This window comes from Balaenoptera musculus, chromosome 3 (genome assembly GCF_009873245.2).
Source record: "Balaenoptera musculus isolate JJ_BM4_2016_0621 chromosome 3, mBalMus1.pri.v3, whole genome shotgun sequence".
Classification (NCBI taxonomy): Eukaryota; Metazoa; Chordata; class Mammalia; order Artiodactyla; family Balaenopteridae; genus Balaenoptera; species Balaenoptera musculus.
In genome coordinates, this window is record NC_045787.1 from 9,563,613 (window position 1) to 9,577,302 (window position 13,690).

Sequence of the window (13,690 nt, forward strand, 5' to 3'; positions counted from 1 at the left end):
GGTGCCTGCCCTAAGCTCCACCTTAAACCTGCATGGACTCAGGGCACCACTGGACACTTACCCATAACCGACATGCAGCCCGTCCCTCCCCAGCTACACCTCGTCCTCCTACGTGACTGACCCTGTCCGGTGCACTTCGTTAAACTCCCCCTCAAATGCTGCCTTCTTCAAGATCCCGTTCCTGATCCTCCTACCTGGATGTGCCTCATCCCTCCATGGATGCCCCCAGCCTTTGGTCCTCTCTCACAGCTCTTGGTATCACAAGCTACTTCTGAACTGATGTCACTCCTACCGCCTTCCAGTCAAGGGAGACCCCCGGAGTCACGACTTTCATTGTATGTATATGTGAATGCCCAGTAGAGCCGGGCTGATATCATGATTCTCCATAGTAACGATAGTTATTTATTGGGCCCTTTTAACATGCAGACATGCTAATAAACAACTGATAGGCATGATCTCAATCTCATATGATCTTTGTAAGGACTCTGTATAATTGCTACAGTATTGTTATCCCCACAATAGGATATGCAATCTCAGAGAAGCCCCATTTTGTTCCCCAAACAGGCTAAGCATGATTTCACCTCAGGACCCTTGCACTGGCTATTCTCTCTGCCTGGTACATCCTTCCCCAGGTCCGTCCGCAATGGCTCCTGGCTTCAGGTGTTTGCTCAGTGGACACCTTATCGTGGAGAGCTTGGCCACCCTGCCCTAGAACATCTCTAATTCTCTCAGTCTTTCTCCACCTGGCTCTTCTCACCATCTAATATCCTATCAGCATCAGACCATTACCTCTAAGAGGAAGGGGCTTTGGCCTCTGTTGTTCACAGGTGTGTGTCCAGCACCTAGAAGAGCGGCTGGCACAAAACAGGTGCTCAGTAAAGACTTGTTGAACCAAACCCAACTACCCAAGGTCACGGAGCTGGTAACGGAACCAAGATATGCACCCATGTCTGTCTAGCCCCTCAGTCCATACTGTTATCACTGCGTCCTGTATTTGTGCAACTCAACAGAATGCAATGATTTCTTCTACAATTGCAAGTAAATTCACTACTCTTACTCATGCTTCTACTTGCTCTGTCCATCAATATTAAAATGCCTCAGACTCCTTTGGAATTTCCCCAACATTCCATTCCTGACTGTCAACATTCATGTGTTGAGTCCCACCTTTCCACCCCCCAGGGATTTCTCTTCATCGCCCTTCTGGTCAGTATACATTGCTTCCCTGGGTACCATGTTTTCCTCTTGTTTTATGCCCTTATTTAGCTAGAATACATCCTCCAATTGTGGTAACTTTCTAGGAAAGGGTGCCTAAGAGATAGATTTCATGAGTACTTGCAAGTCTGAAAATATCTGATACTCGTTTTATAGATGACGGATAATTTGGCCGTGTACAGATTTTAGGTTGAAACTTATTTCCCCTCAGAACTTTGAGAGCATCACCTGAGTGTTCTTTTTTCCTCCCGTATCACTACTGCAAGTCAGGTGGCATCTGTTTTATTCCTCTCCCTAGGTTTCAGGGTCTATTTTACGTCGGTGCTGTGAAATTTCATGATGTAGAAGACGAAATATTTTCTATTCCAAGCGTAGGGTACTTCCTATGAAGACACAGGCCCCCCAGCTCTGAGGAATTGTTCTGCATTACTTCATCGATAATTTGCTTCTCTCCATTTTCTTTCTGGGGCTGTAGTAATATGTCAGATCTCCCAGATTTGTCCTTTATGGCTCTTGCTGCATTATTCTCATTTTCTGTCTCTTTCCCTTTATGTTCTCCCTTCCCAGTGATTTCCTTGCCTATTTCCCACTCATTCTATCAAATTTTTAATATGGGTAGTTATATTTTTTACAGCCTAAAGAGATTTTCTTGTTCTTTGATCCTTTCACATATCAACCCAGTTCTTACTTAATAAATACAAGATCTTCTTAAATCTTTCTCAGTACTGAATCTGAAGTTTTATCTTGTTTCTTTTAATCTCCCCCTTTTCTGTAAATCATCTCTGTTTCTTCTGAGAGGCAGTTCATCTTTCTTTTTGTTTTGTTTTTTTCAATGCCACTAATTCACCCAAATCCTTCAGTAATCCTTGCTGATTTCTCATATTTGAGAAGGAGAAACCCAGAGGCAGCGCCTTCTGCTACGACATCAACAGAAATGTTTTCCACTGTGCGTCCCTGTATTAGAATTTATGACGAGGCGGGTGGGCATATGGGCTGGCAGCCTTCCTGCAGAATGAGAACGTGGGCGGCAGCTCTCAGCCCCCTGCCAGTCCATCACCCCACAAGCCTGTAGGCAATGAACTTTATCTAGGCCACTAACAGCCATACCTGCAGTCTCACTTCCTCAGGCAGTTTGTTCAGTTTTTTTTAAGCGATCACACCTGGTCTTCTCCCTGCAGTAAACGCCCGGCCACAGGGTCGCCATCTCGGTAGGAGGGAGGGGCTGTGATGGGAGGAGGGAGCAACTGTCTCAAGCTCTGGCTTCCAGTGAATCCCTCCACCCTAAGCCTCACTTCTCTTCAGCCCCCCCAGCCGAACTCTGAAGGTTGGAACCTGGCCAAACACTGACGCGAGACAGCCACGCTGACATAGCAGATTCTTGGGAGAAACGTCTACATTTTCATTGCTTATCACTCCTACCTACTCTGCTTTCTAAAAAATTTTCAATGGCTTCCTTGTTGGCGACACCCACCCGCTGGCCTCTGTGTTCTTGTCTCTTTTGTGACTGCATTCCCCGTTGTAATTCTGTACTCTAGTTTTCAGAGGGTCTGAGACTGGGGGAGGCAAATGAGCTGAGAGAGTCACGTTAGCTTAACTGTTGTCCAAGACACGCTGTCATTTTTTAAATTTACATGTTCCCCGTTAAATTAAAGCATGATCAAAATCATGTAAGTATCAATAACATTGGAAAGGCTAGCACAGAAGTCTACATAAAGATGCCACTCTCTTACAACAGAACAAAAGAGACCCGTTTACCCCATTTTAACTAGCAAGGTCGCCATGTGGTAGGGAGAGAAGGGAAGATATTAATTTCTGTGAATCAACAAAAAAGAAAGGCATCAGGAAAGCCATTGGGGTCCCTAGCATCCCAAACATTTCCAGATCCAGCTATTAACTAACTCACAGAAACGGGATATTAAAACGACACTCTGCCTGCTGCTGTCTGACCTGGATGGACAGCAATTGGACAGCAATCCCATACCATGTAAGTTGCAATCAGATGCTGCGCAGAGTGACTTTAAAAGGAATGTCTGGGAGTCCCGGGTCTCCAGGCACACGGAGGCTGTTAGACAGGGGTCAGCAAGTACAGAGGAGGTTTGCTGAAGAGATTTTAGTACCTGCTCTCTCTGGAGAGAGAGCCTGGAGAGAGCGGGCTTCCACTCAGACGTGGGTTCCCTGCTGTGAAATGGGATCCCAGAGTTGTAGAGGGTAAATGGCTGGCTGAATAATCACTTTGTTGGTGGAAGCTGGAGACAGTCGATGAGTGGGAATCAGCCCATACTCCCCAAGTGCACTGGGGTGCAGTATGGCTGAGTGCACAGTGCAGGAGAGAGATCTATTTTACTTTCTGAGCCAGAAGGAGATGCCTGGGCAAGGCTGGGGCTCTGAGAGCATGAGCTTCTGAGGAGGGGGAAGGGGCTGAGGGGCGTGGCCAGCGGGGAAAGCACTGGAGCTTCTGCAGTTGGGGAAGGGTCCCCAGGGAGGTCCAGTTCCAAAGAAACCCTGGAAGTTCTGGTTGACAGCCAGCTGTAACCACCTTGGAAAGAAGATGAAAGTGTTGACTGATATCACAGGCTGATCACATTCTAATTAGTAAATCTAAACTGGGATTTTTTATTTTCTTTTTTTACTTGAGCGTGAGCCAGAAGGTTCACAAGAGTTGTTCAAGCATTTGTCCACAGGCAGGGAGAGATCGCCTTCAGGAAATGCAATTTAAAGGGGCTGAAGCAGCCAGGTATCACATTGCATTCCGACCACATCCCAAGTGCTGTGGGATAAACAAACTCGCTCATCACCTGAGGAGACTTCAGGTTTCCTCTGAGAACATGACAGTGCAGATTGCAAAGCTTTTATCCAGGATTAGGCTTTTTTTTTTTCTTTTTCTTTCTTATAACAGGTGCACCTGAAAGTATTAACAAATCAGGGAATGAATCAGATCTCCAAATATGTGGAATGTGGGGTTTATAGTGTGTGATCCCCTCTAAACAGTGCGTTTGATGTCCCTTTGGCAGGGTTACAAGACAGACACACCTGGACCAAATTCCTCTCCATATTAGGTCAGTTTTGATTACAATCGTTGGCTAAGAATCTTCATTTAATCCATTTCATTTTTACCTAAAAATAAGCTTCTGATGTTTGACTTAACTTTAATGCATATTTACAACTCAGATTTCTATTTTTAACAGGATTAATTTTGCTCTAAACCGGAAAATGAAAGGATGATGTTATCTGCTTTACGAAATTGAACAAAAATTGGTACTGCTGGTCATATTCAACAGGATGTTGACACATTTGAGATATTTTGGCTTCTTAAAAATCACTGGTCATTTAAATAAGTTGAAAACTTATACTGTATTTCTACATCTTTGCTGTTTTTCTTCAATAACACAAAATACACTACCTCTATCCATGTATCATGTGTATTGAAGAGTATAGAGATGCTGGATTCAAAGTGATCTAGGTTCAAATCGCATCCCTGTCATTTCCAGCCAAAGTATCAATAACTTTGGGCAAGGGACTTATCATTGATAATAAGCCTCAGTTTTCAAATCTGCAGAATGGGGGTAAGAATCACACCTACCTCGTTAAGTTTTTGTTTGAAACTACATGAGACATGCTATTCTCTTGGCTTCTAAGAAATGACACTGACCTACACTTCTGGCTTATCTTTCTTTTGTTTGGGTTCCTGCTCAGCTCCTAGACCTCTACATTTGTGGAAGGCATCTGGGCTCAGTCCTTGGACCTCTTCTCTCTAAACTTACTTCCTATGTAGTATCTTCTAAGACTCATGATTTCAAATACCATCTACTTGCTGATGACTCCCTAATTTTTATCTCCAGCCTGGGCTTCTCCCCTGAACTCCAACTTGTGTATCCAACTGTCTACTTCACATGTGCCTTTTGATAGGCAGATACCACATGTCCAAATCCATGATCTTAATATATACCAGCACTGCCCCCAAACCAACCAGATCCCTCTGTATCCTGCCCCATCTCAGTCAATGGTGACTCCATTCTACTGGTTGTTGAGTCGGTGGCATCCTTGAGTCCTCTTTCTCTTACCGTCATCACCTAGTCCATGAGACAATCCGGTCAGCTCTACCATATATACATATCCAGGATTACACTACTTTTCATAACCTCCAGTGCTACCATGCTGGCCCAAACCATCACTGTCTCTTGCTTACATTACTGTAATTACCTCCCAACACGTATTCTTGCTCTTGCCCTTGATCCCCTACAGTGTATTCTGTTACAGACTAAGCCACATTGTGTCACTCCTCTGCTCAAACCCTCAGCAGCTCCCAGGGAGGGTACAGCCAGCACCCTGAAATCTTCATCAAGATTGACGATATGAGGCCTTCCAGACCCACTTTGCTAGTCACTTTGCTGACCTTGTGTCACTTCTTTGCCCTCTTTCTCTCTGATGCACCCTCACTGGTCTTCTTGCTCTTCTGCAATCACATCAGACACACCTCCATTTACCAGCCTTTGAACCTGCTGTCCCTCCTGCTCAGAACACCATTCCACTGGATATTAATATGGCCAGCACCCTCACTGCCTTCATAATTGACTCAAAAGTTACCTTCTAAGTGGAGCTTTCCCTGGCCACTCTGCTAAAAATTCCTGTGACTTTTCTGTCTTCTCCAGCTGAAATGAGGCCAGGGATTTTGGTTGATATTGATCAATTCCGTATCCCTAGGGTCGAAATCAGTGCCACTACCTAAGAGGTGCTTAATAAATAATTAAAGGAATGAATGCATCCAACAGTGAAAGTCACTGTCTATCCTGTATTCACACTTCCTAGCTATCAGTGACAAATCTCCAAAATCACAATCCTGAAAACGCAAAAGCTATTTTTCAGTCTTGACTTGGTGCTTTCAGTGAGCAAACCAGGTGGCTCAAAACTTTACGATGCCTGGAATGGTACCAAGCATACAGATTTAGGTATGGAGGCCAAAAGCTCCAGGATTACTGATCTCTCACAAAGGTTAGAATCGGTCCCCACACCTTTCCTGGGCCATAGTTTGCTAAATTCTAAATAGAGCCAACGATCTTATGCAACCCAAGTATTTATGCAGAGTTATAGAATAATTTGGAACTCAAAAACCCGCCAGCAGCGATTTGCATGAAAAAACCTTTAAATGAATATTTAAAAGTATGCATTTGAAACAAAGTAATTCAAACATTAAAAGTGCTCGTTGTAGCTCAAAAATCAAGAATTTTCAATGGCACGATGATTTTTTTTCCCACCAGGGAGCAAAAATGAAATCGCATCACAGAGAATTTGAGGAATGGATGGAAATGAGGAGGGAAGTGAAGGCACATGGGATTGTGTTGAACAACTGAAGTTCTCTTAATTCTGGCCAAAGCCTTCCTACACACACACACACACACACACACACACACACATGCATCATATCCTCAGAAACATTCACTCCAGATATTAGAGTATAAGCGATCTTCACAACACATTTACTTTTAAAGCCTCTTCCTACATTCAGTGACATAAGGAGCTGTCAGGCTCTCTCCCCGCCCCATTCACATCCCCCCGCCACCAGACCCACACTCCCTATTTTTACTAAAGTGATAGAGTGGAACATGCCCAAGTTTAGCATGTATGATCACTGGGAGAAAGAGCTGCAAGCTAAGACTCCTAGTTTCTTTCCCCAGGTCTGTGCAGGGAACGAAATGGCCTTTAGCAAGTCACCTGGGTCTCTCTGGGGCTGAGCTGCCTCTTCTCTCTGGTGGCTGGGAAGGGGGTCCTGGGGCTTGAGTCTCCCACAAGCTCCCCCAGGTTCCCACTCCTTGCCACGATCTAGTAACTTATTTTACAAACTTCTAAAACAAAGTTTCCAAACTTATATAAAAGAAGATTCCATACAGGTCCCTAGCCCTGTCTTCCAACTAGATTGCCACTCCTGAGTCCCTACATAACAGGTATTTGGATACTGGCACTAGGTTGGCATCAGTGAGTGTCACTTCCCAAATTCTGTTATAGAGAGAGAAGGAGTGAGTGAGAGAATAAGCATTCTTAGCAGATTTGGGGGCCAGCGGAATTGCAGTCTGCGTCCTGCTACGCCGGGCCAGTCCACACCAGCAATTACTGTGTTGAATTAAAAAGGCCCTTGGACATGCCTCTCGCATGTTTCCAAGTTCCTTTTTTTAAATCTTATTTAACTTCACAGTCATCCATTTATGTCAAGAAGGGAAACATATGAGTGCAGCATTTTACTGGAGTGACACAATTACCAAATACTTTCATAACAGGAAAAAAAAAAAAATAGACAATAAATCCGGGTTAGTTGTCAGGTGTTTGAGGAGACAAAACTTTAGTCGTTCAATCACAGTGTCTCGTTTAAGCTGAACATATGGTGCTACCAGCAGACAATCACCAGCTCAGCCTGGTCTTTGATAGGCATAACGACCACAGAAATGTCACCTCCTCTGAACTGTCAGAGAAAAGCAGGCTTCATCCCAAAACCCCAGTCCAGCCCAGCTCCTCCGTCCCTTTAATAAGCAGGCAACAAACTCAAGGGACTTCATCACTGGTTACTTTTTTCCCCATTGCTGGAAACTACCTAATTTCAATGACAGGTATGGGAGCGTCCTTTCCTTTTCCCAGTGACTAAACTTAGACAAAATATAATAAATTCGAGCCATCACAAAGTAGTAAAAATTCAAGGCAATTAATCATGGGTTACTTTTTCACTACTATCGAAATCTCTGTAAGGTGAATGTCTGCTTTGGGAAAACTCCTTACTTTTTTCTACAACTGAATGTAGATAACTACCTGGGTGATCACAGAAACAGTGTTATTTTTATTCTCTGCACTCTTTTTCTGGATACGATCAACAGGTCTATGTGATTCTTTATTAAACTTGACTTTAAGGATGGATATCTTCATCTTCAGATTGGCGGGGGGTGGGAGGGAGAGAGAGAGGGAGAGGGAGAAGGGGAGAGGGAGACAGAGGGAGAGGGAGAGAGACACAGAGACAGAGCGAGTGAGAGAGAGAGAGAGGACACTAAGAGTTTGAGAGACTGCATGACTTCCAAACAGAAGCAACCCATAGCTTTGAGTTCAGATGCTACCACAGCCTACCTAGGGACAGACACCCTGGCCTTCCCTACCTTCAGCGGATACTGAACACACACCCGCCCACGGACACGCCCAGCCTGAGCCGGCTCCAGCCCGGCCGTCCGCCTGCCTCCTGCCCGGGGCCCCAGCACGCGCCCAGGCGCCCCCGGGGCCGAGCCCTTTACCTGCCAGGCTGCCCGGCCTCTGGAGCGTGGCCGTGGCATACAGCTCCTGCGAGGGCTTGCCGTACGGCTCGGACGCGTGGACCAGACGCTTGGTGGGCGACAGGGTGGCGTACGTGCCGATGGTGGAGCTCAGCTGGTGGATGGGCGAGGAGGAGAGGGTGGACTGCACGGTGGGGGGCGAGGTCACGCGGATCGGGGACAGGCCGGCCGAGGACACGACGATGTTGATGGGCGAGCTGGTGCTGTAGGACTTGGCCAGGCGGCTGGGCGACTGCTTGGGCGAGGAGCCGCGCGGCGCGGCGTAGGAGGCGCCCTCGGGGGCCGAGCCTCCGCGCTGCAGCTTGGTGGGCGAGCCGCCCTGGGGCGCGGCCAGCGGGGAGCCCCCGCGCGGGGGCGCGGGCAGCGTGGAGCTCGAGTAGTAGAGCGCGGCGGCGGCGGCGGCGGCGGGCGGCGCGTCGGGCAGGTGGAAGGCGCTGCCCAGGCTGGGCGCGAACGGCTCCCGCAGCGGCGGCGGCGGCGGCGGCGGCGGCGGCGCGGGCTCGGGCCCCGCCAGGTGCCCCGCGCGGCTCGTGGTGCCCTGTGCGCGGGAGAGCAGAGAACACGCGCTCTTAGCCAGCGGCAAGCAGAGGGACCCCCCGCGCGCGCCGCCCGGCCCCGGCGACCCCGGGCGGCGCGGGCGCACGGGGGCCCCGGAGAAGCAGAACCGCGCGGGGGGGTGGAGACGCACGCGCCCCTCCGGCCGCTCGGGAGCGGCTCCTGCCCGGCCGAAAGAAAACAAACAAACAAACACCGGAGAGCAAAGGGCGGCTGACCAGGGGATGGGGATCCCGTCTGACAAGTGGGACACGTATGCTGCTCACAAATCTCAGAGGTTTCTGGAAGAGCAGAGGCATCGCAACAGTCCCCGAACGCTTTGAAAAGGCCAGCCAGCGGGGCCACCGGGATCTGCTTGCAGGCAATCCCGATCTGTTCGTTTTAACGAGAAATTCAGGCGTCCAGCCTTTTCTCCCCTCCCCCGCCCCCCACTCGCACGGGCATTTCATTGGATACAGTTTCTACCTCTGAAATTGGCCAAGCTGCCTACTTATCTGGAGAACGTAAGGAATAAGCATACTTCGTGGAGTTTATTCTATTGCCATTTTCCCGTTGGTTCTTCTTTGCGGATAAGTTAAAAGGAGGGGAAAATATGAAGTCGGAATAAATATGCTTGGGCTTTCAGGCTTTAAAAGAAAAAGCATTTCCAGAGGAAGCAGAGCAATTGTAAATGAAAAGACTAAAAACGCCTCCCTTTTCTAGATTTTAACGCTGGGCTCCAAATCTTTCAGCATCTCTCTCGAGCTCGCTTTTAAGAGCCCCCTGCAGCTGTGTCTTCAAATTGAAAACCAGTTGCCTCTCGTCTATTTTCAAGAACACAAAAGACAACAAGGGCTGGGGTGGAGCTGGAGAGACAGTTGGAGGGGAAAGCACTTTCCTTGAATCTGGTCCAGAGACAAATTTGCATTCGAATGAAAACACTACATTGTCAACCACTTCTGGGCAGGAGCTCTGGGATCTTCCAGGCTTTCCCGGAGGAGCAGAAAAGTTTTTTGAGGGCAGGCTGGTATGAAAAGGGGGTAGGACTGTACACAGAAAAAGAGAAAGTGGGGAGGGCAGGTTCTGAACTTAGGGGTGGGAATTAGGTGGGGAAGAGGACGCGGGTGAGATGGAGGGAAGGGGTAGAGAGACTGAACAGATGCTCTCCATTAAGAGTTTCAATTTTGCCTCTCCACTCGCTTTGGAATGGCAATTGGCAAATAACAGACCAGGCACTTCCATCGCACACACAGCATTCCAAATTTTATCTGGATGTCAGGTTCATGTGAAGATCTGAGGGAGTTAATCGACCAATATCAAAATCCTCTATTAAGAGTATAGGAAGAGGGTCCATTGAAAGACATTCTGTGGGAAGTGTGTGTGTGTGTGTGTGCGCGCGTGTGTATTTATTCATATATGATGTATATATTTCACATATTTGCATACATGGGTATATATATATGTGTGTATTTATATATGATATATATATTTCACATATTTGCATATGTGGGTGTGTATATGTATGTATTTATCAATCCACTGACAAAGTTTCTCTCCTTGACCAAACTCTAGCCAGGCTCCTCTGAACTCCCTTCTCAACATGGCTCTGCACTGTCCAGTCTTAGCAAGAATCCTCCACTCTCAGTGTCCGGTCACCCTCCATACCTGTTCCAGTTCCTCATTCTCCACCATCTCCCGGGCAATGTCACATCACTCTGGCCTGCCTTCAGCAAGAATCCTGTTAGGTCTGTTTAGCCAGAATCTCCCCCCAGCCCTGACATTTCCTCTTAGTGGTTTTCCACCCACTGACCCCCAACCTACTCCTTGGCTAAACATTCCTCCTTTTCCTTGTTGTTTTCAAAATTGAGCCCGGTTCTATACTGAGGTCTCTCTTCCTCTAGTGCAATACTTAAATTCTTTTCTGAATCGAAATGGTATTTACCGCTTTAACTACTATCCAGTTCTGGTTTTTCTTTAGCATCACAAAGCAATTATTTTGAGTCCAACAGTAGGAGTGGAAGTAAAACGTAAGCTCCATGATTTTGTTCAGTAATGCGCCTCCAGCAAGGAGAACAAGAAGGATTCATAGCAGAGATACCACGAATGTTTGTGGAATCACTGAAGGAATGGTTAATAAAACTGGTCCCAAGGCTTTGGCATGAGGGTATCCATGGTGGAGAAGCACTGCAGAGCTGGTGCGCTCACCTGGACCCCAGAGATATAGTCTAGTATCATCCAGAGTCATGGGGGTTGGGGGGGAGCTGCTTACATCTAATTGTGCTTCCCTCCCAGTAGAAGTTCTGAGCATGATATGTATAGCCTGGGCTTCTCAAACCTAGCTGCATGTTATAATTGCCATGGGGAACTTTTGAAAAGAATCTCAGTACCCAGACTGTATCCACTAGCCATTTAATTCAGGATCTCTGGAGGTGGGACCCAAACATCAGGCTTTGGGGAAGCTCACCAGGTGATTCTAATGTACAATCGAATATAAGAACAAGTCATCCCTAGAGCAGTGGTTTTCCAAGTGTGGTCCCCGTTCCATCAGCCGGCATCAGAAGTGGCCTCACCATCACCCCACCTTTACTGAGTGGGAAACTCTGGGGGAGGGGCCCAGGGATCTGTGTTTTATCATGTTCTCAAGGTGGTTATGATGCTTGTTTAAAGTTTGCAAGCCTCTGATCTAGAAGAGATTCTGATTCAGGGCTCTGAAGTGGGCCTGAGGGTCTGCATTGCTAACAATCTCCCGGAAGATGCTGCAAGGTGCAGATAGGGACTGTCTTTCTTCACTTTTCTTTGGAAACTCTCCTGGGGCCTGAGCAACATTCCACTGTGCAGAACCCAGCTGTCAAGTGACAGAAAAGCCTCCAATAGGAATTTCTGGAAATCTTTCCCACAGGAGCATGAGGAGGAGAAAGAACCCCAGAGGGTCTAAGGAGAGTTCCCTGCTTACAACAGAACAAATACTTTTTGGTATGTCTTGGATATCTAATATTAATAACCCTCTGTGACATCAAAGATCCTATTCCCTAGTAGCATAGTTTTCAATAAAATAAATACTAAAGTACACTAATATAAATTAAAACAACATCATGTAGTATTCTAGTCTTTAAGTATTAGAATAACATGGATCCTAGGGAAACCTTGAATAAATTTTGCAAATAATTTATTTTCCCTTTAATATGTTGGAACTTCCAATTGGAGAAGTGCTAATTCTGCTGAATATTATTTGTAAGGATTCTTAAATGGCCCACAAATCTATAAAAGTTTTGAGAACCGCCAAACTATTTCCAGGTATTTTGACAGGCGATAGCAACCAATTCAAAAACCTTTTAGAATACAGTAGGATCTTGGTGAAATGTTGCCAGTAACTTTTTTACAAGAAAAAAAGAAAAACATAAACAAAATTGTATATGCATTTTAAGATGGGTATTGTCTATGTTGGAAATGTTCTATATCTGTACTGTCCAATATGGTAGCCACTAGACACATGGGCCCTAGACACATGCACTGGATTTTAACACACATTTAATTTGAATTAATTTGAATTTAAACAGTCGAATGTATCTAGTGGCTACCTTCCTGGACTGCACAGTTATGTAAGCCCTTCTGCAGTTTTTAATAAATAATCTGGGGGTATTATACTCCATTCCAATAGTCTACAAAATAATAAGTACCTAAGAATGGTCCTTTGGCTAAACAGAAAAATCTATTTTTAGCATCAGTTGAACAAAGAGTCATCTTTTGGGAGCTTATCTCCATTCTTGTGTTTATGTTTTGTTCCATTATGTAATTTCATTTAGCAACTCTTAGGGATACATTTCAAGACAGCTGCATGATTCATAGGATGGTTTATTATGACCTAGGTCATTGGATTAAAGATAATACAAGCACATTTCAACACACATAGAATTTCATCTACTTTACTGTCATGGAAGCTCAATTCTACCTTAAATATATGTTAGAAATATAAATAAAACTGTAAATCCAATGTTAAATTTCCAAAACTTAACTTTTTTTTTAAACTAATGACTACTACATCCTACTATTTGGAAATGTGTGTGTACAAGTGATGAGCATTGAAAATTTTTTTACTGATAATGATAAATAAAAGATAAATGATGATATAAGATTTTTTGGAGACATTTGGAGAAGACGGAGCCCCAATACTGTCCTGGTTCACACAGTATGGGCGACTGACCAGGACAATTCCTACTGGGGCTGTCATTCCCAGCTCTTTGAATCAGTCTCAAACCAAAGGACTACTTTAATTGTCCTTCTCACCCCTCCAAAGTGGCGAACCCGTCTATGTGAAATTGACAAGGAAGCAGACCACTGTTAAGTAGATGCTCTGATTAAAGAGTTTCCAGTAGGCAGAGTCTGGTGCACATTATCTTGACATTATTTTAGAGATCTAAAATTGCTATATTTTTGTTGTTACAGAATAATATCTGGCTCACAATTACATTATTTGTTTTGTTTTGTTTTGTTATTGGGAAGTTCCAACCCCCAAAATATGGGTCTCTTGGACCAGAACATGGCATTAGGCCTGAATACCCAGCATAGTTGTTTCCTGACCTTTTCAGGTTGTATCTTCTGTAAAGAGGGTTAGAGACAGCATAAGGGTGACAAGGGGGAAAAAT

At 45.6% G+C, this 13,690-nt stretch overlaps 1 protein-coding gene across 4 annotated transcripts in view; it reads right to left on the reverse strand.

Moving 5' to 3' along the window:
* CTNND2 (catenin delta 2) overlaps positions 1–13,690 on the reverse strand; it is a 930,783-nt gene that overhangs the window by 399,167 nt on the left and 517,926 nt on the right. For 3 of the 4 annotated variants that reach the window (XM_036848145.1, XM_036848147.1, XM_036848146.1), the window contains exon 7: positions 8,475–9,051. The exons of the other annotated variant lie outside the window; for it this stretch is intronic. In XM_036848145.1, coding sequence (XP_036704040.1) covers positions 8,475–9,051 — 577 coding nt within the window. The remainder of the gene's footprint in view (positions 1–8,474; positions 9,052–13,690) is intronic. 4 annotated transcript variants of the gene reach the window in all.